The sequence below is a fragment of the Barbus barbus genome (assembly GCF_936440315.1).
Source record: "Barbus barbus genome assembly, chromosome: 8".
Lineage (NCBI taxonomy): Eukaryota > Metazoa > Chordata > Actinopteri > Cypriniformes > Cyprinidae > Barbus > Barbus barbus.
In genome coordinates this window covers 25,227,280-25,253,497 of record NC_136736.1, presented here as the reverse complement: position 1 = coordinate 25,253,497, position 26,218 = coordinate 25,227,280, and the positions used below count along the sequence as shown (strand labels likewise).

At 35.8% G+C, this 26,218-nt stretch overlaps 1 protein-coding gene across 2 annotated transcripts in view; it reads left to right on the top strand.

The window, feature by feature from the left end:
• LOC306873772 (calcium uptake protein 3, mitochondrial-like) overlaps positions 1-24,991 on the top strand; it is a 49,048-nt gene extending 24,057 nt beyond the window's left edge. The window contains exons 3-14 of one of the 2 annotated variants that reach the window (XM_079423254.1): positions 1,502-1,578; positions 2,751-2,782; positions 2,935-3,013; positions 7,049-7,096; positions 8,653-8,735; positions 8,838-8,909; positions 16,900-16,994; positions 17,170-17,341; positions 21,004-21,112; positions 21,253-21,410; positions 21,774-21,842; positions 22,199-24,991. In XM_079423254.1, the coding sequence (XP_079279380.1) occupies positions 1,530-1,578; positions 2,751-2,782; positions 2,935-3,013; positions 7,049-7,096; positions 8,653-8,735; positions 8,838-8,909; positions 16,900-16,994; positions 17,170-17,341; positions 21,004-21,112; positions 21,253-21,410; positions 21,774-21,842 (966 nt within the window). In that variant the 5' untranslated portion in view covers positions 1,502-1,529 and the 3' untranslated portion in view covers positions 22,199-24,991. Of the gene's footprint in view, positions 1-1,430; positions 1,579-2,750; positions 2,783-2,934; positions 3,014-7,048; positions 7,097-8,652; positions 8,736-8,837; positions 8,910-16,899; positions 16,995-17,169; positions 17,342-21,003; positions 21,113-21,252; positions 21,411-21,773; positions 21,843-22,198 lie in introns of both variants that reach the window. The other variant, XM_079423253.1, reaches the window with a different exon arrangement.
• Positions 24,992-26,218: the final 1,227 nt, after the last annotated feature.

Genomic DNA, 26,218 nt, shown 5'->3' with positions numbered 1-26,218 from the left:
AATGAGAACTCGAGAATCTTGCACAAATTCTGTCATACCAGCAATAATGGCCGCTGTGCGCAGACTAGGAGTCATATTTAGGAGTTTGTCGCTGTCGTCAGCTACACGGAATGCGCTTTTTCGTTCTCCGGTAAAGGAGAACCGATGCATACGCCGAGGAATAGCGGTTGCTGTTGGCGTTGCGGCCGGAGGAGCGGTGTTGTATTATTATTATTCAGAAATGTGCGTATTCAGAGGGAGGAAAGCCCCGATAAATGGGATAAGATGTCGGGCTCTGCTGCCTTCACTACCCGCTGTAGCCGCCAAGGAGAAGGTATGACTGTTCCCTCTGTTCTCAGTGCCACGTAACACTGCTTCCTATTAGTCCTTTTTTCCTGGCGTCAAATTTATGCAACTGCTAGTCAGACCGGGATTGTGCACTGTTATTAGGCTTTCATGTTGTAGAGTTTGGTGAATTGTTGCGCACACAAACAGTCTTAACGCTTAGATGACAATGCGCGTTTGTGTGATGCTGCAGCAAGAAGAAGGCGCTTTCCTCAGTCATGGTGCTGAAATGACTGCGCGCGCGTTTCAGATCACATATCCGAGCGTCACGGTTGGATAAAACAGCTATGTACCTATCTATCTGTGCTGTATCATAGAGGCCTGTCAAACAGTAATCTGCACCCTATCAGCGTTGAGCTGTCATGTCTAAGTATAGAATTCTTTGGCACGTGCATATAAACATATTTTTGGAATTTTTGTTCCTTTGGCAGACAGTCAGGTTTGGTTTCCATGAGCTGCCAGATGTTTTGGTCTGACTTTTCCACTTAGTAACTAAATGTTTTCCTGATTGGTGTGGAAACGTTGCAGTTCAAGTTCTTTCATTCCCTGTGTGCGTGTTACCACGTTAAATAAAACTATAATAAAAACAAGTATTTTATGGCATGATTCCATAGAGATTTTCATATTTTGAATGAACAAAAAATTTATGTTACTACAAATTAAATTCAAAATACTTAAATACATACTTATTTTATGCTTATGTGTATAAAAAGTTATTTTAAAATTATTTCAATTTCATTTTGTAGTATTAAATACAATCTAAATGTATTTTAATATCTACATCTTAAATTAAATATTTTGATTCAGTTATCAATCTGTGCCATATAGCAATAATGTGTACCCACAAGTGTACCAGTAAAATCTTCAGTTTCATTCAATAAAAGGGCATAACAATTACAAATGATGCCTTTTATTGACCTTTTGATGTCTTTCAGAGATATTATCCATTCAACCTGACTGAACAAAGACAGTTTCACTACAATTAGTAATTAGCCATTCAACACTAAACTTTTAGTTTGGGATTCATGAATTTAAAGAGATAAAGACAATGGCTTTGAAAAACAGAAATATTAACAAATTGTATTGCTGGTCATTGGTTCTTACAGGCTCCACTGTTTGATTTTGATGAAAGTGACGTGTACATGTCGTCTCATGAGCATCGTTTCCGTCTCTTCAGCTCAGTGGAGTATGAGGGACAGCTGTACATGACTCCTCAGAACTTCATCGAGTCGGTCACCATGAGCGAACCCCGCGGTGAGTCACATGTTATTTTCTGATGTGAACATGTGCTCCATCTAAATCCTAAAATTATATTTCAAACAGCAGCAGACTGCAAAGCTGTAATAAAATCTGATTAGATTAATTTACTTCAAATTGCAAAATGACTAAACATGATTATTTGGGCCAGTAATTTCATATCTTTCTTTATGGAAGTACTTGATGGTTTTTGAATCAACTAATGTGGTCCTCTCAAACCGTTTAATCTAACGTGTTACAAATAGACTTACCTCAGATCATTGTGTTTGTACATTTACTTCATTTAGAAGACACTTTTATTCAGCGACTTACACATGAGCAAGAAAGACATGGCTAGGTGCCCTTTTACTTAGTTAAGATAAAAATTATAAAACAACAATCATATGACATGTTATATAAAGGGAAATATGACAGGCTTCTTTCTCCCCAGTACTTCATAGTGCACAAAAAAAGCATTTTTGTAAAGTATTTAAATCTTTATGGAGATGTAATGTTTAATTAAATCATCATTGTGAATTAAATGGTTTGTTGTTGGGGCTTAATCTAATAAATGGATTGCCAGCATGCTAATGAATAAATATTAGAAACAAAAGTCATTAATGGGTCTTAATGGATCAGATCAAAGCTGTGCAAGAGAGCAACAGAAGTGCTTAGTATTTACTTAGCTGAATTCAAATCAGGCTTTGAAGTGCATGTCTTGATAGAATAAATGTCATTATGCTCCACAGTAAACACAACAGGCATAGTCTCATGCAAAAAGAACGACATCCATTAATGCTATACCTGCAAATCCCCTATTGTTTGTACTTGCTCCATGTTTTGACAAATGTTGAGTATGTGTAGCAGGAGGCGAATATATTTCATAATTTTTAAGTGTTTTAAAGATCATTTCATTAAATCCAAATAAGCTTTACAGATATTTAATATAAAGGTTTTAAACAAACAATATATATATTGTAGTTGTCCTGTGAGCCAAAAATGATTATTGCACATGGTTTACAGGTGTTTAAGAACTTGCAGCTGTCTTGGAGGAAACAGTTTAATAGTTGCATTATGTCTGAAGAAAATCTTGTTTTTTCTGATTGTTAAATATTATGGGATGAAACCCCCATCCTGATCTTATCTCACCGGCCACCCTCTTTCTGTTTCTCTCTGTCTGTTGTCCTTAGTAAGGAAACCTTGGAGGTCCCTCACCAAACAGGTATGCTGTAAATCTATTTGTAATGCATACTATGATAGCTCAGTTAAATTATTTATTATTTATAGATAATACTTAGGTTTACATTTCACTGTATTTACAGTCCTGAGAGTGAATAATTTGTTCCAAATAGTATGTTTTGTCATGATTTACAGGAGCTGGAAAAGATCTTGTCTGACACTCCACCAGTGTGGAAAGGAACATCTAAGCTGTTCCGGAACCTTCGGGAACGAGGTGAGTTTGGCATTCCAGCTCATTATTAGAAACACTTTATTGGGTCATATCAAAGCAGTGAGTGTATATATATGCAAAAATATGAAGGTAAAACAGCAATGGCTATCTTTCATAATATACACTACCGTTTGGGGGTCGGTAAGATTTATTTAATTAGAAACAGTAAAAACAGTAATGTTGCGAAATATTAATGCAATCTAAAATTGCTTTTTTCTGTTGTAATATATTTTAAATTGTTATTTATTCCTGTGATAGTAAAGCTGAACTTTCAGCAGTCGTTACTTCAGTCTTCGGTGTCACACGATCCGTCAAAAATCATTCTAATATACTGATTTGCTACTAAAGAAACATTTCATATTATTATCACAATTAAAACAATATACTGTATGTGCGGCTTAATATTTTTGTGGAAACTGTGATTTTTTTTTTTTTTTTAGGATTTGTTATAAATAGAAAGTTCAAAATAAATGCATTTAGAAATATTAAAAAAATTGATACTGTCATTTTTGATCAATTTAATGCAGCTTAAAATAAAAGTCTTCCTGATCCCACCCCTTCTTTAGTGCATAATTATATCATGTAAAAATTAAAAAGAAAAAGAAACCAGGTATAATTTTGTAAGTATACTGTTCTTAAAAGTATAGCTTTACCATGTCTTGTTTGTTTGTTTGTTTTTGTTTACCATGATATCTTTTGTCCTCCTTTGAGTTATCTATTCCATGTAAAGACCATGCTATATATACTCATTCACTATCAGTGTACCACCTGATACCATCAGTGTACCATGGTATCACATTATGTATTTTTGTAAGAGCATGGGAAGACAGAAAGGGGGTAAAAATATTGTTTCTCAGTTTTGTGGAGGCTGTACAGAATCATATGAAGTATGATACTTGAGTGGTGCTGAATTGTCCTCGCCATTCCTGTCTCTCTTTCTCTTTCTCTCTTGCTCTCTCTCAGTGGGTACCAGTCAAGCACCAGTTAAGCATGGGCCTGAGGCTTTCACTTCCTGTGAGCACTCCTAAAAATAGCTCAGTTCACTCTCTACGTCTCCCTCTCTCTCACTGTTTGCATTTCCTCTCTCATTCTCTCACTGGGACCAGTGCAACGTACATTCTCCAGGCAAAATACATGCTTGCTGACCAGAACGGAGAATAAAACCTAAAAACAGAATGCAGAATTGCATTAATACCTAAATAAATATTGTTGAAATAACTGCCAGAGCGAGCAGTTCTTCAGCAGCAGAGTCACAATTAAAGTATTTGCTCGTGAGGTACATAGCAGCACTTGCTCACACCACCAGCTAATTCCCAGCGGTGATAATTATACACACACACACACACACTCCACCCTCTTACACTCCAGCAGCACTCTAAAAATAAACCCTCTGAATTCTGTTCTTCCTCATAGTAATTACAGTTTTTGAAATCATCACCTTAAATTGGCGGCGGAACATTTATCTTGTTGGTTTCACTGATGTGGAGCCATGCATCCAGCAGATGCTCGTGCACGAGAAACTTCAGCCTGACACGCCGTCTGATCTCAAGCTGTGGTAATGATAGCATGCAGATGTTAATTGAGGAAGCTATGCTAACGAGATCTGTGCACGTGCTCTGGTCTCTAAGGAGCAGTTTCTAAGAGGATGCGAACTCAAGGGAAGTCTTAGTGAAGAACTTGAAGGAGGCGTGGGAAGTTAAAAAATGTTGCAGTATGACTTTGAGCAAACCCTATATAGCAAGGAAATGAACACCAAGTAATGGTTGTTCTGGTCTAACAAATCAATATGTTCTGTTATGTTCTATTTCCATATTTTATTTTTTATTTTTTTAAGAAACAGTAGGAAAACTCTTCCCATACCTTTTGTTCCTCATGTCAAGGGTCATTCGTCCAATTAAATATTATTTTTGCAAAAATTCTGTCAGTCAGTAGAAACGAACCAAGGGTTTCTACAGGTCTTAAAAAGTTTTAATCCCCCCTTCCACTTAAAAAGGTCTTAAATCAGAGCAGAAAGTCTTAAATTTGTCAAATGTTGTAATGTCACAGCATTAAATGTTGCATACAGTTTTCCAATACAAATTTCTAAACATTCTTAAATCAAGGTACATTTGATTGAGATGCAAGATATTAAGTCTTGTTTCCTAAGAAAATAAACAAAATTGATTTATACCTGAAACTAGAACAAATATCAGTGGGTATGAAAACGTGTTTTCTCTTTTCATGTTTCTGTATTATTTCCCTTAAATTTATTCCATCAATTTTCTTTACTTGGTCTTTAAAAGGTCTTTAAAAAGTCTTAAATTTACCTTTAAAAAAACATGCAGAAACCCTGACCAATCTAGACAGGTTATGTGACATCCTCATCCTCATCTTCATCCTGAAGTTGAACCTGTGCAGTTTTGATTAATAACAGTTGAGAACAACTAATTTAGATTGTAAACGAATACCTTTTAGAGCTCATTTGTGCTGTTTGTTTTTTTTTATAACAAAAAATTCTGCAAATATTTTCCATTACTGTTGTTAAGCATCCAGATCAGGAACCAGACCTTTCGTCTCATGCTAGTGTTTTTGCATTATAAATTGAGTATGATTGGTATGTGAAGCCTTAAAAGTATGCATCATCTCATACAAACACATCAGATTTGGCATTTAAACTCTAGGCGACAGACTTAGTATTGAGACCGTATTGAACAGGAATGAATGGAATGTAAAACAGCGCCTCTTCATTTAAGGGGCCCTGCTCAAAACAAAGATTTACTACATTTGTAAGCACCATGTAAACATTAACAACATGTCTGCAGATAAAAAGCCGTGTTTTACCAGTTTAAAGCAGCTTTTAGGCATCTATTAATGTCTTTAAATTTGTTTTAGATCGTCAGTGATAACCTTTGACCCCAAGTCTTCAACTCTAACGTCAAGCCACAGAATTCACAGTGGATTTTAAAGCAACAGTTGCCTAAAAATTAAGATTTGTTGACCTCTTTAATGTCATTATTAAACCTTTATTATTTACTTTATTCCATGAAGCACAATAAGAGATGTCGGAGTTTCAAATGAGGGCAAGCGAGATTTGAGAGAGGAGCAGACTATCAGAAAATAACTAAATAATACCAATTTTCCAATCTGATTGTCTCTTCTGGCTTGAGTTGTCTTGCTCAGTGGACTTTGAATGCCTCTGTATTGCTTGAGTGAGTGTGTGAGACCGCGGGTGTTGGGTTGAATTTTCAGTGTCGGGTTTTCCTCCCGAAGGCACACAGGCAGTGTCCCGTAACACTCAGTCCACTCACCCTGAACTATCTCTATGCCTGCTACTGTCTCCATGTCCCCCTTCACACAGAAGCTGTGGAGAGGAACAATTCCAAATGGAGGTGTAGGAAAACGTATCCCTTCTCCATGCCCTCCCCCAGTGCCTTTACATAACAGAACTTCCATCTTTCCATCAGCCCACCTCGCTTTGTCTCTTTTTTGGCTTTTCTTTTGACTCTCACTCTCTCTTTCCTTCCTACTCCACTTTGCCACTTTTCTCACGAGTCTAACAAAAGCAGGGACAGTTCCCTGTATAAATGGGGCACATCTCCCAGTCCTGACGGATGCCTCTAGAACACCCTTATCCAAACAGAAGCCTTTGAACACAGCCTCCGTCTCCATGGCGGTCACTCACAGTGTCAAAGTCTTCAGCTTCGGTGTGTGGGCCAAACGCAGGGCAAATGTTGCCTAAATGTAGACGGCCACTTTAGCCGAGAGGCAACTTTTTAGATGTTATCATCATGAAAGGGGGGATTACTTGTCCTTTTTTTGGAGCAGGACAAGAAGGGAAAAGGGTATGTGACTCCATCTATCTCTGGAGGCCCCTAGCTTTGAAAATCAGTAAACATTTTAATCCAAGCTTCAGATGAGCCGCCTCCCGAGTTTCAGTTTAGACAAAGAGTAAAAGAAAAGGGAGAGATTATAAAAAGGGAAGACGAGGCCATTTGTAGGTTGTTAGTGTGTTACTGTACATTAGCAGAATGGATGTGACCCTTTGATATCCTTTTTCAGGCATCATCGCTTACACAGAGTATCTCTTTCTGCTCTGCATTCTGACAAGTGAGTATGACCTCTATCTCTCCATCTTTTCTCTCTCTGTCTCCTTCCCTTAACCTTTCGTTCTTATCCCATGCTTTAGTTTTCTGTGTCCCTCTCTTTTAAAATCAGCACATTATGCATGTATCCTATTTTAAACATGAATCAAAGATCGTTCTGGTCCATGGATGTTTTACATCTGCAGTGTGGCTCAGACCTCAGACAAGGCCCACCCAGACTCTCACCCTCACCAAAAAAAGTTTATCTAAAGCCACATTTTACACACTGCACATTTAAAGTTTCAGATTTCAGGCCAAAGGAAGATTTTGCTGCTCAGAGTTTGCTCATTTTATGAGTTCTGTGTTATATTTTATTTAAATCCCTTACAGAAAAAGCACATGAACTTCACATGTGCAATCATAAGTGTTAAAATCATATGTGAAATATATGTGAAACACACATGAACAATTTCACACATTTTTAACATGAAAATGTTCCAAAACCACATTTCATGTGAGTTTTTCACGTTTCACATATTTCACACGTGATTTTAACATGTGATTGCACAAGTGAAGTTCATGTGCTTTTAATGTAATATCAAATGTTTCTCAGAAAATTATTTGGAATAAATATAAATACATATATTTGAATTATTTAAAGAGCATTCTTGAATTGACAGTACTCAAAAATTTTATAAGTTCACAAAATGGGAAAAGTATTTGCATTTTTGAAATCAATAGAATTCATATAAAAGTAAATAAAGAATGGATGTTGATCACCTACAGGATCAAAAGTATACATTTATCCTTATGCATATAGGCCTATATGAAGTTCCATGTACATTTGTAATCTGGACCCAAATGAGACAAATGTTACGTTACACTAACTGTATAGAGATATGAATGAATGTGGATAGCATAGTCCAGATAATTTAGTGATGGAAGAATTTGCTAGAAATACGACTTCAATAAAATCACAGACTTTGGAATCTTGGCAAATTTTGTGCCAAGAAGCACAGTTTGTTACATTGTTGAGATTTCTTCTGAAACATTCATGTGTGAGATAGCTCTTTATCTCAAGATAAAATGTCTGTGAAGTAGGAGACTTCAACAAAAGTCTTCCATTCACTATTTAGGGGGAATAACTTTTAAGTAATTTATGATTTTCCTTTTGTACAGAGTTGTCTATGACCGTTTGACTAAGCTAGTGTCTTAAAATAGCTGTAACACAGAAGCACGCTGCCTAACCTATTCTCTTCTGTTGCTTAGGCAACATCACAAAGTGAAGACATGTGGCTCTTGACGGGTTCAAAAACACATGAAGAGAGTGATGAAAGGAAAAGTGGTGAAAGCAAAAGTGTAATGCAAGTTCTTGGGGTGATAAAAGGTTCTTAGAAATGTGGGCCTCACCTCTGATCTGATCATTGCTTTAGCCACCTGGTGGCTTAATGTTTAATAGTGGTTTACCAGATTGACTGCAAAATTTGCAGTGCTTAATGAGCAAATACATTTATACATTGTATTGTTTTATTGCATTTGTACTACAACTTATAATACATTATTTTCGCATCTGTTCTTTAGAGCCTCATGCAGGCTTTAAGATTGCTTTTAACATGTTTGATGCTGACGGTAACCAGATGGTGGATAAACGGGAATTTCTCGTGGTGAGTTGATAAATTGTTGATTCTAGCCCTTGATTTTTGTTTTTAAAAAATCATTACCATTATTTATTTTCGTCCTTTTCTCTTCTCTGTTTCTTTTTATAGTTACAAGAAATCTTCCGAAAGAAAAATGAGAAAAAGGGAAGAAAGGGAGATGCTGAAAAATCTGCTCAACTGGTAAGTTGATATCGGGATCTTTGTTTATAACAATATTCAAATCTGTTTTTCAGTCCTAGTTCTCCCAAATTGTAAATTTAAAATTATAATCCTGTATTTTACACATTTGTACATTCAATACATAAATGAAATCACAGAAATCAACAACAAAAAAACTATTTAGATGTATCCAAAATTATATTCTCATAGAACATAAACCTCCTGGGCTTGATGGTCAACATTTCTGATGATTTTCATGGGGGGTGGGGGGGGTTTATACACTATTTTGTTTTCTGTTTGTAGAAAGTGTCATAAACAGTATATTTAATTACTAATTAGGTGTGGACAGTATCTCACTGTTGCATATTAATTTTGTCACAAAGGTTATTTTTAAAGGTACGGTTACTGTATATGGCTTTATAAAACGTGTAGTTTGTTATGCCAAATCAGTAATGATCAGTATTGTCCAAACTAGATAAGAGTACTGGATAAGAGTTTGATCCAAAATCCAAAAATGAGTTTTAAGGGTTGCTACTATCTCTCATAAACTGTTTCTTCAGAGCCATGAAAACAAGAGGATTTCATTAGATAAACAGGGTACAGAGAGTTTATGGCATTTACTTGGAATACAGCAGTCTATGTTTCTCCATTTACAACTTTCTCTGTCTTTTGTTCAATGTGATTGGGGAATCTTATTTAAAATGATCTCTATTTTGTTATTCTTCTGTGTAAATGGAAATGGATACTTTGTCATGACATGATAATGTTTATTTATGTTTTGTCCCATGGCAACCAGTATCAGGGCATGGATCACAATATTTCTAGTGCTATGCTGCAAATGTACAATGAGCCAGTGATTTAGGTCATATTAATCAAACCTAACAGTGGGATTAAGATGCTTGTTTGTCAGATGACAGGGATAAAAGTGTTGCCATTTTGTGAAAACTTAATCAGAGGTATTGTAAAGAGATCATATAAATGTCTTTCAACACATCATTACTAAATTATATCATGTTCTGCATAAGATATAGAAGAAGTTACATCCATTCACACTCACTGGATTCCGCGCTCTTTGAAAGAGCTTGGAGTGAGATAGTGGTGCTGTAACATGTAATTAGTGGTGTTTGCATAAGTATTTGTTTTGCTCTTACCTGGAGTTAGTGATATAAATAAGTATTAAACTTTGGCTGTTGAAGAGGAGTTATGGGATGCACTGATATAAAATGTAAAGTTTAGGGCTCAGTAAGTTTTTTTTCTTTGGTTTTGTTTTTTTGTAAAGAAATGAATACTGTTTTTCCACAAGGACATAATTTGATCAAAAGTGACAGGAAAGTCATTTATATTGTTATGATTTTTTGTTATATATTTTCAATATTGATAAGAAAAGTTTCTTCAGCATACGTATTAGAAGGATTTCTGAAGGAGGATCATGTGAATAATACATTAAATAATAATAAATTAAATAATAAATAAATACATTAAATATATTAAAATAGAAAGTGGTTATTGTAATAAAATTTCACAATATTTATTTTTTAAATTTACTAATGCACTTTTGATCAAATACCACCTTGGTGACCATAAGATTAAAAAAAAAATAAAACATAATAAAAAAACGTACTGCCCCCAAACGTTTAAACTCTAGTGTGTGTGTGTGTGTGTGTGTGTAGTGCATCCCTATTTATTACTTTTGATCAGAATTACAATTTTCTGCTTTAGCCAGATGACAAATTGGATTAAAAATCTCATTGATGGCCATTGAACAAAAGACCTGAGACATATTTTGACAACACCCTAGCACTAGAACACCATAACAACTGCAAAACCATGCCTTGACAACCAACCACAACAGCCTAGAATCATAACTGCGAGTTTTGCACAGGCAAGCACAATTAGCATTACCTTTAGAAGATGTACAATATATATATACTGTATGTATATATATATATATATATATATATATATATATATATATATATCCTAAAAACATCTGAGTACATTTGGCCATCCACTGTAAACTTCCTCTAGACTATCTGTAATTGTTTTGCCTGTCCCGGATGCATAACCCTTCTTATCTCATTCACATGTCCAGTTTCTCAAGGGCTGTCTGAGAGGGAGCCAGTCGCGTTATCCCCTCTTGGAAGCTTGTGAAAGTGTACCAACTGTCCTGTGGTTAAACCACTTTCTATTCTTTGCATGTTTAACCTGTCTTTGTCCATCTCTTCTTATGTCGTTCTCTCCTTCCTCTCCTCTTCCGCATGCTGTGACCTCTCCTCTCGTCTCTGTGTAGAGTATGCAGCTCTATGGATATCAGGTTGCCCCCGTAAACAGCGTATGTATCACCCCCGGCCCTCTGACCTGTGAACTATAACCTCTGTGTGAATCTTGAAATCATGGCAGGAATGATGGGAGAATGAGAGAGATCTGCAGATGACTGAATGAAAATGTGAAGGGAGGTGGAGTGGACCTCAGAGGTCAGAGAGCATGTGGGTGTTTTGCCACAATCAGTCTAATTTGATTCTTATTGATTTTAGTTTCTTTAACCACAATGTGTCAGTTACAAACTTCATCAGTGGGCTATAAAGAACAGGTCTGGGTAAGAGTAGGTGGAGTTTTTGATGTAAAATGTGTTTTCTATTGAGCCAGCTCTGGAGTCTTTCACATTCACTTATTAAATCACTTACATTACATCTCTCAAATGAGGGTTTCTTCTAGACAAAAATGAGATTAAAGGGATATTTAAAAGTCAAACATTTTTTTTCTCAACTCTTTCAAGATTAATGGATTTATGCTATCATTATATACTTCAGTGTGAAGTCAATACGATTTTAAAATAATTTATATTTTATTCAGCATGTATACATTAAATTGATTAAATGTGCAAGTGAAGACATAACATTTATAATGTTCCAAAATATTTCAAATTCAAATAAATGCTGTTCTTTTGAACTTTATATTCATTGAATAATCATTTAAGGTATCACACAAAGCACAATGTGGCACTGAAGACTAATATTAGAAGACTGTAGTAATGGACTAATAGCTGCTGAAAATTCAGCTTTGCCATCACAGTAATATATGATATTTAAAATAGAATAAAATAGAAACCAGGTTTTTTATTGTAATAAATAATATTTTACAATGTTACTGTTTTTACTGTATTTTTTATTAACCTTATAATTAATAACTAATAAATGCATTGGTGGATGACACTGCATACAACAGAAAATATAAATGAGTACAAACTAAAAAAATATTTTATTTTATTTTAGTTCATTCTAATTACTAACACACAAAACATTTTTACAATTTAACAAAATGTATTATTTATTTTATATTATTAATAATGGACAATTCTGTCCTCACAAAATCAAAAGCATCCACTTCCACATGTTTAGATCAAGTACAAACACAAACATCTATACAAGAGTTTTTCTAGTTCTGTGATGTTTGTATGAAGCCACTTTTGTATATCTGTGAATCCCAGAGAGTGACAGAGTATAAGACAACGGTCTTCATTGTCTATTAAAGTGGCTCCTTGCACAGGACTGATGAGAGAAATATATTTCCTTTCCTTAATTAATTCCTTAATTTCCTTTATTTTCCATAACCTGATGTGTCACTTTTAGTCTCTCAGCCTCTGTATAAATAAAACTGATGATAAATCATTGAATTATTGAATGCACATGCTGTCATGTTGTGAAGTGCATATGCAGTCATTTTCAATTATACAACAGTTCAGAATCAGTTATTCTGCTTAAGTCATGGTTACTCTGTGTGTTTATCACAAGAAAAAAATTATCTCCCCCAAAAAACCCTTTCTTGTGCCAGTATATTGCTTAAGTCTGAGCCACTGTTATTAGTTCAAAAGTGTCTGGAAAGAACATGGTGAAGTGATATGCATTTAAAAACAAACCTGAAAATATTCATAGACTGAACCAATCATAATCAAGATTTTGTGTTGTAAATTGTAAACTGAATACTGTGAGTGAATGATGACACACATGAGCCATTTCACAGAAGATTCTGTGATATATATGCTGATAAAACCTTTCCATCTTGGTTAATCTCCCAGATTTTTTTTTATTATTATTGATCACTCACATCATATAACCACATACAATTAGCATTTGGCTAACATCAACAAGTCCCCTCTCCCAATCTTCATAGTTATCTTTTATACAGTATATTTAATTGGTTTAGATTGATAAATTTGCAATATATCTTTCATGATTGAGAAAAGGACTGAGAGACCACCTGACACATCCTCTTATTAACCATGTCTGTCGAAACTAACACGATAACAGCTTTTCATCTCATGCTAACCCCTCTGCAGGTGCTAAAAAAAGAGAGTCAGGAGTTTGTGCCCAGGAGCTACTGGGACATGCTGAGACGTGGCGCGAGCCAAGCCCTGTTTTCTGACCTGGCAGAGGTACAGCCATAGCCCTCTGTCCTCCAGCCTCATCCCATGGTTTTATTTGTCCCTAGCCATCCCTAACACGATGCTCTCACCTGGAAAATGTACATCGTAACTGTCATTCCCCCTTCCCGTTTTAGCATCCCAACCGTATAACATCATTGTCATTTAATGACCTATGAATATCCTTTTATTTTTATTAGTTTCATCCCTCTTTTTTATGTATTTTATCAACTGTTGATATTCTAGTAAATCTGTTTTTGATGCTTCACTCCAAAAATCAATCAATCAACCATTCAGTATTTTTGCCTTGTTTTTCAGTAAAAACGCAGAAACTTCCTAAAACAAGATACTTTTGTTGATAAGAAAAATAAAAAGTCTTTCAGTGAATGTCTTAATTTTTTTAATTCTAAGAATGGAAGTGTATTTTCCAAAAACTCTGTTGGGGTGTTTTAATTTTAAATATAAAAAACCCTCACAGCAGTAAGATATAAAGCTGCAAGGGTTAGGTTTCGGTTTCACGTTTAACATGATTTTTGAATTTTGCAAAGAATTACAAAATGGCTTTGTTAATGCTTCATCAACTGTTTTTGTAATTATGTCATATCAATGTCTGTGTTTAGTTGTTTTTCTGATATTTTGCATGTACAATCTATGTGTTGAATTGACTGCGAATAATAACATAATATCGAAAGTGCTCTCAATAGGCAGGCAAGCACATTAAAGGCCTTTGTTTGTACACCGAATATGTCAGAATATGTCTGCTCATCCTGATGGTGTGTTTGTGTTCTAATGGCTAATAGAGGGCGTCTGTAGGAAGCAGTAGTTTAATGATTGTGGAGAGCTGTGTGTAGATGCCCTGTATTTACTTAGTCTGTTATTCACAATGAAAGGGTAATTTCAGCTTGGCTTCCTCGGATGACACAGCATTTAGACAGGTCTGTTTGTCTGAGTTGACAACTGCAGGGTACCAGACATTGTGTGTTTGTGGGCTAAAGGGTGCATGCTAGCATGTGTGGAAGTGTGATTGGGGTTACTCACCTTAGAGGTCGACAGCAGTAATCACTGTTTTTACCGCTGTTTTTAGATCAAAGAGTAAAACGCTTCAGGCAGTGTCTAAGTCACACTGTGGGCCTGGCTGTGGTGTTACATAGAATGATGACCTCACATTAATGGTTTCCTGTAACCACAGTGTTGTGATGTCACTCTTCCAGCAGACTGATGATGAAATTGTGAAATGAGAAAAACAGCTATAAATGTTTTAGATAAAAGAGCGATTCGTTTATTAATCCGTTTCTGTCACATGACTTTTCTGCTCATCTGCCATATTTATGACCGCCAGTGGGCAAAGTAATGGGGGCGAATACAAAAACACATGAACAAAGATACCAATTAAAAAAAAAAATTGGAAATTTGGATTTGATCCATTCCAGATCCCAGAAAACATTTACAGATCTAAAGTTAGAATATATCCTACTAAATTTAACATTTGCGGATATTTATTTAAGCTACAATGAGAAAAAAAAATGGATTTGGTAATAGTAATTTTTGTTTTTTTCAGTTATAGATTTAGTTCAGTTTTTTCCAGTATTGTATTTTAGTATATAAAATAAATATATTTAGCATGTAAAATATTCTACCAAATCTAACATTTGCAAACATGTATATATTTAATCTACACTGAATAAAAAAGTGGTGTAGGATTTACTTTGAAACTAGTTTTACTCAAGAATTGCTAGCAAATGATTACACAAAAGAAGAAACGGCAATTAACTTTGAAGTTTAAAGACTGAAATAGTATTTTCTTCTAAAACATACTAATCACTGTTTTATCACCTTTTAAGGCAGCATCCTAATCGGTATGAAACCTAATAAGTGCTTGATGTAGAGCGTTCTTAAGTAGCAAGTAGCAACTGTTAAGGGTCACTTATACATGCATCACACTAATAATGCCCCTCACCTTACACTTACAGTTGTTTCCAACAGAGCTGTAATGTTGTGAATATGTACAAAAATGATAAGCACACTCAAATATTGAGTGAAATAGTGTGTTTTAATTAGGTGGAACTGCTTTTTTGTCAGTATTGAATGAAATATACATGTATATTAAGAATCTGCTAAATTTCCTTTCGACATTCTACTTGGAGAAGCTGCAGTGTATTAGGGTGTATATGATGCTACCTTTGAATTTAGCTAGGTATCATAGAAGACGGCATACTTGTATACTTTTAACTTACTCTTTTGGAACAACTTCTGAGTTGAGAACATGCCTACAATGCTTTTGGAACAGTCTCTTGTATGGAAGGCTGTTAATTAATGAATGAAAAGGTTCCACAATTGTGGTTTTATATATCACAATTGGGACTTTTTTTTATTTTAAATATTATTTCACAAATATGGTCATTCTATTATATTATATTCTAGAAACAGACTTCCATACTCTTGGGATCAGAAGTTAACATTTCCACTGCACTGTTTTACAGTCACCGTGCAGTCCAAAATTTTGTGTTATTTTAATATTGATGTTGATAAAATACCAAACCTCTGTGACACTCAATCTATCTGGCTAGTGTAAAAGAATCATTGTTTTTCTCTTTATAACTACCCACTGGTTGTATCTCCATGGATAGGATTTTAAGCTAGAGGTACAGCATGGACTTGCATTCTGGCCCGCTTTATTGCACAGAGGCCTGTAGCCATGAGAAGAGCTGTTTAGTGTTTATGCCTGGTTGTACCTTGTCTAAGCATGATAGGCTTTTCTTGCAGATGAGGGTGAAGCATGGGTAGAAAAGAAAAGAAAAAACAACCTTTCGGCCACCATCTTCCAGGTTTTTGGATGCCGTGCCACTGGCAATTTTTTATTAATTTTTTTCACTGGTGAATGAACAACATGAACGCCTTTTCCTGAGCTCCACTTGATAAAAAAGGATTCATTATACTTACAAGATAGCTCAAATTGATCTTTAACTTTAGAGTTAAGATGTTTAAACAAACTGAAGATTGCCTCTAGAGAAGGAAAGATGGAATTTGCTCACGTGTGAATTTCTTTCACAAATCTCTTGCAGATACGCTGTGTGAAGGTTTGCTGCAGAAATGCATGCGATATGAATGCTTTGTGTGTCTTTGCTTTTGTTGTCATGTCTTGGTGTCCTGTATTTTCACTGTTTACATCTGGTATTAATGTCCGATCCTTACAAGCGATTTTTGTGAACGGCTCTCTTAAACCACATTCAGTGGTAATTGAATATACCAGATGTATACAGGGGGTCTATATGTACACAACTGGCATGTTTGTGTGCATTTCTGTGTATCATTGCTATTTGGGTTTTTGTTTTAGTCTAATATACAATCTTTATGCCATTCTCACCCACTTATGGTATAAAGATCTGCACGTCTTCTCAGAACATGTCCTATTTAGACTCAGGGAAGAAATTATATATGGATATACACTTTTAAGGGCTGGATGGCTGGTACTCTGAATGGCTCAGCAAGCCTATGATGGACTGATTTCTTATTGCAGAGACAGAAGGAGTTTTGTCATAGTTTCTTCTTTCTCGTTTTGCTCTCTTTACTGCCACTCTTCACCAATCACAGCGTGCCGATGAGAACATGATGATTGACACCACTCTGCTTGTGCACTTCTTTGGCAAGAAGGGGAAGGCGGAGCTAACGTTTGACGACTTCTACAGGTATGACAACTTGAGTTGAAAAGAGCTCTAAAAACATGCCACTAATTTGTCTCCACTTGGCAAGGATGGATGCATGAGAACCAATGTCCATCAAGCAGGTAGAAGGAGATGTTGAATATGATGCATGATAAAATGACAAAAAAAAGTTTTTAAAAACATCTCTTTGCTCTTTCAGATTTATGGATAATCTGCAAACTGAGATGTTGGAGATTGAGTTCCTGACCTATTCCAAAGGCATGACCACCATCAGTGAGGAGGACTTTGCACGAATCTTGCTGCGCTACACTAACGTAGAAGATATCCGCAGCTATCTGGAGAATGTGCGGCAGTGCATACCTGATGAGAAGGTAATGAGTAACGTCACCTAGCCTCTAACTTCATCTAAAAAGAAGGTGTAGGACAACTGTGACGACCACCTCCCCCATGCTCACACTTTCACTCAACATGTTACTTCTCCTCCCAACAGCATTACATGGTTCAACACTTAGAAATTGTATATTAAAAATACAACTACAAATAATTTTTTATTAACTTGCATACATATTTGTCCTATGCATGTATAAAGTTCTCTTATTCAGCCCAAAAACACACACATTTCCACACCTCGAGTGCTCATTCACACTTGAATGCTCAAGTACCCCATAGTGAGTGTGGGACACTTACATGTATACTGCTGTTTAATCTTATAGTCTTTCTGTTCTCACCTCTCTACAATTTAGGTGATTAAACCTTTTGATCCTGCAGGTGGCCATCTTTCTTACTATTACCATATTTATTTAAGAAGTGAGTGTCAAACTCACACATTGTAGTCAAGTGGAACTGGTCTTTTCCCAGGCCCAGTTGTTTTAAAGGAATAGTTAACTCAAAAATAAAGATATGCTGAGAATTATTATTATTTTTACTATTTCTATAATGTAAAGAACTATTTATTTAATGCAAATGTTATATTATGTGTCTCTTTGTTGTCTATTTTTTATTTGTTCAGTGTACTGTACTGTGCCCCTATATTAATTCTTAAAAAGAAAGAAGAAAAAACAAGCTCTGTTCAAACTGTATATTAATCCAATCTTTAATGACTGTCAGAAGAAACCTGATCCCTTTTTTCCAGATATTATCATCAGTATCCAGTATATAGTATATAGTAATGGTGTAATATAGTCAAAGAAGGTCTTAGGTGCACACAAGATGCAGGGTAAGTTCCAGCTCTATTACAGTGTACAAAAACTTCCTGTATTCTCTCTGTTATCCCTGTTTATCACACACTGGAAGAAAGCAGAGGTTTGTCCCTGCCAGAATGATTCATCGTCCCACAGCTCTTGATCAGATCGTGTTTTGTTTGGATTTGCCTTTTATTTTGTTTCAGTTGTTTTCCCTCTCTTTGATTTTGTGGCACATGTTCAAGAAAGTAAATTCCCTTTACTTTCAACCGGCTAAGATTATCTTGTTGTGAGAGCTTTCAATATATTTCTTGAGTTTAAATTTTATTAAAATATACAGTGGCCCCAAAAAGAATTTGGTTTCTTCATCCACACTTAAATTATCTATCTATCTATCTATCTATCTATCTATCTATCTATCTATCTATCTATCTATCTATCTATCTATCTGTCTATCTGTCTATCTGTCTGTCTGTCTGTCTGTCTGTCTGTCTGTCTGTCTATGTATCTATCTGTCTACCTGTCTGTCTGTCTATGTATCTATCTGTCTACCTGTCTGTCTACCTACCAGTCTACCTACCTATCTACCTACCTGTCTATACCTATCTACATGTATACAAGACTATCTACCTGTTTACCATGCTACATATCGATTTGTCTGTCTAGCTACATTGATGTATTTGTCTACCTCACTACCTACCTACCTACCCTACCTACCTGTCTATATGCTTACCCTACCTCCCTACCTGTCTACCTATTGTCTACCTGCCCATTTACCTACCTACCCTGCCTACCAGGCTACCTACCCACTTGTCTACCTACATATGTGTCGACCTACTTGTCTACCTCTTTACATGCCTACCCTACCAATATACCTGTCTACCTACTTACCTGTCTGTTTGTCTTCCTGCCTGCCTGTCTACATACTCACCATACCTACCTGTCAACCTACTTACTTGTCTACCTCTCTACCTGCCTATACCTACCTCTCTACCTACCTACCTACCTTGTTATCTGTCTACCTACCAACTTGTCTCTACCTACCTGACTGTCTGTCTACCTATATATATATATATCTATCTGTAATATATATAATTAAATGTCTTCATTTATAAGTGAAGTGTCCAAATACTTTTTTGCCCACTGTATTTGTGTGGGTGTGGGATGTATATGTGCTTGGGGCAAAGTTTGTGTTTTAATACAGATTGTCATCCTGTCCATCTATAGAGGGTCACCTGATGTAGGTTTCTCCATGCCTGACTGCTCTCTTTTAGCTCTTTCCCAGTCCTATCTGAGGGATCTGTTTGTGTTGAGGGTATCAGGTTTTGGGGCCCCTTTGAGCAGTTTGTACATTTGGCTAGAATGACTTCACCCTCCTCTCAAATTCCCACGGAATAGACCCTAAACTCACTTTTATGGCATTTTATGGCTTTCCACCAGAGTGCCAAGTCCTGAACTCAATCCAACAAAATCCAGCTTTAAACATCAAACATACTCAACAGTTAAGCCTAATGTGTAACTAGAACTATGTTAAATACTCACCAGAGAGGTTTATGTGGATTACCATGGCTGTGACAAGCCTTTCCTGTGTTTGTTTAAGGTATTTTCTACCTCATTACCCTTTATTTTTTTTCTACAGCCAAAAAGCAGATCTGTGTTAATACACACTGACACCCTCAGGGGAAAGATTTAATCATAGATTTCGTTTTGACAGGCAGGACAATATGCTGCAGAATTCTATGCATTCAATTCTAAAATTTAAATTCCTGTCATCATTTACTCAACCTCATGGCATGATCATTTCTTTCTTCTGTGGAACATGAAAGAAGATATTTTGGAAAATATCTTGGGTGCTTTTGTCCATGTTTTGTCAAATGTTATAAAGATATTAAGTTCTTCAAAATGTCACAGAAGAAAGAAATGCATGGTTTGAACAACATGAGTGTGAGTAAATGAAGACACAAATATAATGTTTGGGTGTACACTGTAAACTACTGTTCAAAAGTTTGGGGTCAAGTTTTTTTGTTTTTTCATTAAGGGCACGTTTAAAGGATTAAACTGATTAAAGACTTTTGCACTTTTACAAACAGTTCTTTCGTTTCAAATAATAAACAGCACAACTAATTTCAACATTGATGATAATAGGAAATGTTTCCACAGCATCAAATCAGCATATTATGATTTCTGAACGATCATGTGACCCTGAAGACTGGTGTAATGCCTGCCGGAAATTCAGCTTTGCCATCACACGAACAAATCTAATTTATTTTTAAAATGTATTCAAAAAAATATAAAAATGGGTATTTTGAATTGTAATAATATTTCAAAATAATGCTATTTTTGACTAAATAAATTCAGCCTTGTCGAGTATAAGAGATTTCTTTTTAAAAAGACCCCAAACTTTTGAGCTGTTTTTAAGACATTCTTGGCGTTCTGTTGTCAGTCAAAATGCAAGTTATCTCTTTGATTCCAGTCTATGATGTCATGCTGTTTGTTTTCGCTTCTCCGCATTTAGACAGGCTGACAATTTTATGACATTGTGCTGTAAAATGACTCATGCCTTTCATCGTCGCATGTAGCACAAAGAGCAGAACACACATCAGCAAACAAGCATGAGTGGCACAGCGTCTGATTTCATTTGCGGATATCAAAATGTTGATTTCTTTTTGTCCATCATTGCATTCGTCTGTTCAGAAATGTGAATTGTGCTTGTGCTTTGTGTGTTGTCATGTGGCTCACAGAAATGGAATGGAATGTCAGTTTATGGCAGCTCTGTCTGTTTAGGTTGAATGTCTCAGATTAAAATATTTATTTTGCCCCTGTGTCTTTTTGCTCTTTTCTTTCATGATCAGGGTATCACCTTTGAAGAGTTCAGGTCTTTCTTCCAGTTCCTCAATAACCTCGAAGACTTCGCCATTGCCATGCAGATGTACAACTTTGCCTGTCGTTCCATTGGACAAGGTGAAATACTTTGGACCTGCCACTGTATACTCGAAATACTACAGTACAGATTAAGAAAACTAAAAAATAGCTGATCTGTTCCATTAAATTTGTGAGGCAAATTCACTATCTGAATGCGTCTCTCTCTCTCTGTCTTCCAGATGAATTTGCTCGGGCAGTGTATGTTGCAACAGGCCTTAAGCTGACCCGTCACCTCGTTAACACCATCTTCAAGATATTTGATGTGGATCACGATGATCAGCTCAGTTACAAAGAGTTCGTTGGAATCATGAAGGACCGGCTGCACCGTGGAGGCAGGGTAAGAGAGGGGTGTAGGTGAAAGAATGGTGCATTATTTTTAACATAGATTAGTTATTTCAAGCATTCAAATGTAATAGTAAGAGGTAAGGACAGTATCACTGCATTATAGCGCCACCTAGTGTTAAGTGGCTATATCTGTACAGTGAAACATATAGCTTCCTGGTTTTTATCATTATTGTTAGGACTAATTGCAACATTTTCTTCTTATAATGTACTATCAGAGCAAATTTCTTTCTGCAGCATTAATTTAGTCTTTTGTTGTTGTTTTTAAGGTTTTTTTCATATTTTTTCCATGTAATTTAGTAGTTTGTTGATAGTAAGTTAATATTTTTTTATAGAAATTGTGTCTCTCTTTCTTCAGGGCTATAAGGCTGTAGAGCGTTTTACTTCATTTAGATCATGTCTGAAGAAGGAATTGGCAGGCAGATAAGTATATACATACATACTACATTGAAAAGTTGAGCTTGAATTTTTGTATTTTTATTTTTTTTTATGTTTTTCATAAAAGTAAACTTATGTTTGTGAAGACTGTATTTATTTTGATCACAAATAGTACAATAGTAACACTAAAATATTATATTACATTATATTTCAAAAAACTTTTGATCAATTTAATGCATCCTTGCTAAATAAAAGTATTAATTTCTGACCCCATACTTTTGAACAGTATTGTATACAATCTTACCATCTATGTTATATATTTTGTACAGGACAATCTTGATTTAATGAGTGAATATTTGAAACGTTAAAGTTTTAATAGCTCTTTTCCATTTTCCTTTGCACCAGGTGAATGGCAATCAGGGACATGGTTTTTCTTTCTCAGAATGAAACTGATTTGTCTGCTCTGGAAATGTTTGAGAGAGAAGACATAGTGCTAGAGATTCCATCATGAAATCTACCTCCGCCTCTTCTGATTTTGAATCCCTGGGAAACTTGGATTGGGATAGTGTCTCTGCAATCAGCGCTCTTCACTGCATGCTCTATATCTGCACAGGCCTGCATGATCAAACTGTAATCAGCTATTAATCTATTAATAATTTGCATGTAACCTGGAGGATGGCATATCTCTCTGCTGTGTATCTGAATTTCAGCTGGCACAATTTGTGTATGTTTTGAAGTTGCAAAGTAAATAGATCATTTTCATGCATTTTTAATAGAAATGTTGTAAGCAAGATTATGACCTTTTATTCATTATATTTATACTATATTATATTGCATCATACCGTACATTTCATTATACTAATTACAAACAAAGCTATCTTTTTCCATTTTCAGCATTGTTTAAATACAGTGCCTACACTGTAAAAAAAACGTTGAGCCAACTTAAAATTGTATCTTTTTTTTTACTGTGTAGAAAGTCTTCATACGCCTTCATTTTTTTCACATTTTGTTAAAAATGTTGTTTTTGTTGACATTGCAAATTTTGTTAAACTGCTTTAAATTACTTTTTTTCCCACATAAATCTACACCCCACTTACCATAATGACAAAGCAAAAAATGGATTTATCACAACTTTGCAAATTTCTTAAAACGGAAATACTGAAAAAATGCTTTCCTGTAGCTCAAATAGTAGAGCATGGCACTAGCAACGCCAAGGTCATGGGTTCGATTCCCAGGGAAAGCAAGAGCTGATGAAATGTAAAAACTGTCATTTGAATGCAATGTAAATCGCTCTGGATTAAATCGTCTGCTAAATGCATAAATTACATTGCACAAGTCTTCATACCCTTAAGTCAAAACTTAGTTAAAGCACTTTGGCAACAATTACAGCCTCAGGTCTTTTTGGGTATGATGCAACAAGCTTTGCACATCTGCATTTGTTTGTTTTTTTGCCATTCTTCTGTTTAGATCATCTCAAGCTCTGTCAGGTTGGCTGGGGACCATCGGTGGACAGCCATTTATGGGTTTCTCCAAAGATGTCTGATTGGTTCCAAGTCCCAGCTCGAGGACATTCATAGAGTCGTCCCTAAGCCCCTCCTGTATTGTTTTGGCTGTGTGCGTAGAGTGATTGTCTTGTTGGAAGGTGACCCATACTCTGAATTTGTGCTCTGCATTTAACCCATCCAACGTGCACACACACACACACGTTGGTTTTTGTGGTTTATGGGGACTCTCTATAGGCGTAATGGTTTTTATACTGAACAAACTGTGTGTGCTATTGCCCTACACCAACCCTACACCTAAACTTAGCCCTCACAGGAGACTTTGTGCATTTTTAGATTTTCAAAAAAACACCATTTAGTATGTTTTTTAAGCCTTTTGAATTACGGGGACATAGGCAGTGTCCTCATAAACCACCTTCATATTGTATATATATAATACCTCTGTCATACCCATGTCATTATACAAATTTGTGTCCTCATAAACCACACACACGCGCACACACACACACACCCGGAGCAGTGGGCAGCCATTTATGCTGCAGCGCCCGGGGAGCAGTTGGGGGTTCGGTGCCTTGCTCAAGGGCACCTCAGTCGTGGTATTGAGGGTGGAGAGAGCGCTGGATATTCACTCCCCCCACCTACAATCCCTGCCGGCCCGAGACTCGAACCCGCAACCTTTGGATTACGAGTCCAACTTCCCACGACTTGGTTGAGCTCCATGATCTTTATAAGATCATGGAGCTCAACCAGTGTGACCATCAGTGTCTTGATCACCTCTCAAACCAAGATCCTTCTCCTTCAATTGCTCAGTTTGGCCAGGAGGCTAGATCTACGAAGAGTCCTGATTGTTTCAAACTCTACATCCATTAAGGATTATGGAGGCCAAATGCTCCTGTGAACCTTCGACATAGCAGATTTTTTTTTATTTATTTATTTTTTATAGTCTTCCCCAGATCTGTCTCAACACAATCCTGTCACTCAGCTCTGCAGGCCATTCCTTTGACCTCATGGCTTAGTTTTTGCTCTGACATCCATTTCAGCTGTTAAACTGTATATAGACAGGTGTGTGTGCCTTTCCAGATCATGTTCAATCAATTGAATTTGCCACGTTAGTCGGTGTATAGAAACATCTCAAAGATGATCCAGTAAAACTGGAATGCTCCTGATCTAAATTTCAAGTGTCAAAGCAAAGGGTATGAAGACTTGTGCCATGTCATTTTTTCAGTGTTTCCTTTTTAATAATTTTGCAAAGTTGCGATAAATCCGGTTTTTGCTTTGTCATTATGGTGAGTGGGGTGTAGATTTATGTGGGAAAAAAGTCATTTAAAGCAGTATAACATAAGAATGCAACATAACAAAATGAAGGGGTATGAAGACTTTCTATAGGCACTGTATCATACTGTGTGAAAACAGTAATACTTTATGGTAATAGGCTACCAAAATCATAAATTGGGTTTGAAAGAGATTATGTAGCTCATGTAGCATTAAGCCCAATAATGAGCATTGCCTTAATCTTAAAATTTTTATTTTCTCATTTATTTTTGAACAGGTATGAGTGTACAAAGATTGTACAAGATTGACTTGCCATCTGAGGCAAACTAAGCACTTTTTAAGACTGTACTTTAATGCAAACACTTAACAAATACAGACTTGATATTCCATGTAATGCAAGTCAATAAAGTGGTTTCAATATACAAACTTCTCACTGTGTTGTCAAGGTTGTTGTGTCCAATGATTCTGAATGGCATATAGGTTACTTATAATCTTCATATAGTCTGTACACACAGGTTCTTATATTAGAATATTATTTCTCCACAGATGTATTCTATGAATATTTAAAACTTATTTATTGGAAAAATAGATAATCTGCTCAGAAAAAGTTTACGTCTGTGAAATTTTGAAACGTGCTGCTGGCTGTATTTGGTTATTACATTTATCTTAAGGACATATGTCTTCAGAATACCGCAAGTGCTGTTTTCTGGTTTATAACAAATATTCAAAAATGACCTGAATGAATAAAAATCTGAGGAGTTTACGCTCTTGTCGGAACTTTTATAAAGAGTGGGCGGTTTCGCACCGGACATTTGTTAGTGCTGTACCAATTCACGATAAAACCCTACAGACACATGCTAACTTAAATAAAATGTATATTCTTTATGTACCGTCATTTTATATGTATTTCTACATAATATTTGTGTTCGAAAGTCTAAAATGCGATGTTCTGTCGATTTTATTGAGGAATACGTATGCTCTCTCTTGATTGGTTGCTTTGTCTCAAGTTGTTTGACTTGCATTATGGGTAACTGCATGTTTGACAGTAATACAAGTATATTTATATTGTTACTACAATAAGAACAAAGTATTTGACATTGTTTATAGTATATATAAAACGGGAACAATAATAACAATGTTACAAATTCGGTTTGAATGTGATGGTTGTTTTTATCATCGATGATAATGGTGAGCACTACTGAATATGGAAATATATCTCATTTTAACCGAGAAACCGTGTTGAACAGATATCTGTTGAGTCGATAATTGTTGTTTGTATTGCAAATCTGTGAAATGTTGGTGATTATGAAAATGTCAATCTTTTTCGATGTTACTTTACTAATCGCTGTTTGGTGAACCTCTGATCACCGTCTATGAGACTCAGAGTGTTAGAATAGACTCGAGCTGGTTTTAGTCAGTTCAGGTTAAGACTATACTTTCAGGGATCATTTCTATAGTTCTTAACTAGGAAATGTGTTTCGAAAGTGTTGCGTCTCCCAAACCACGATGAAGAGCTTTGATACTCCTTTCTGAGCGTGAATCGGGTGTAGAGTAATGATTCACTTCATACGCTTTACATCATTGATGAACGTTTCTTATTGCTTTCAAGCAGTGAGAAGGAAAGGGGTATGATCAGAGTGGTTTTTATTGA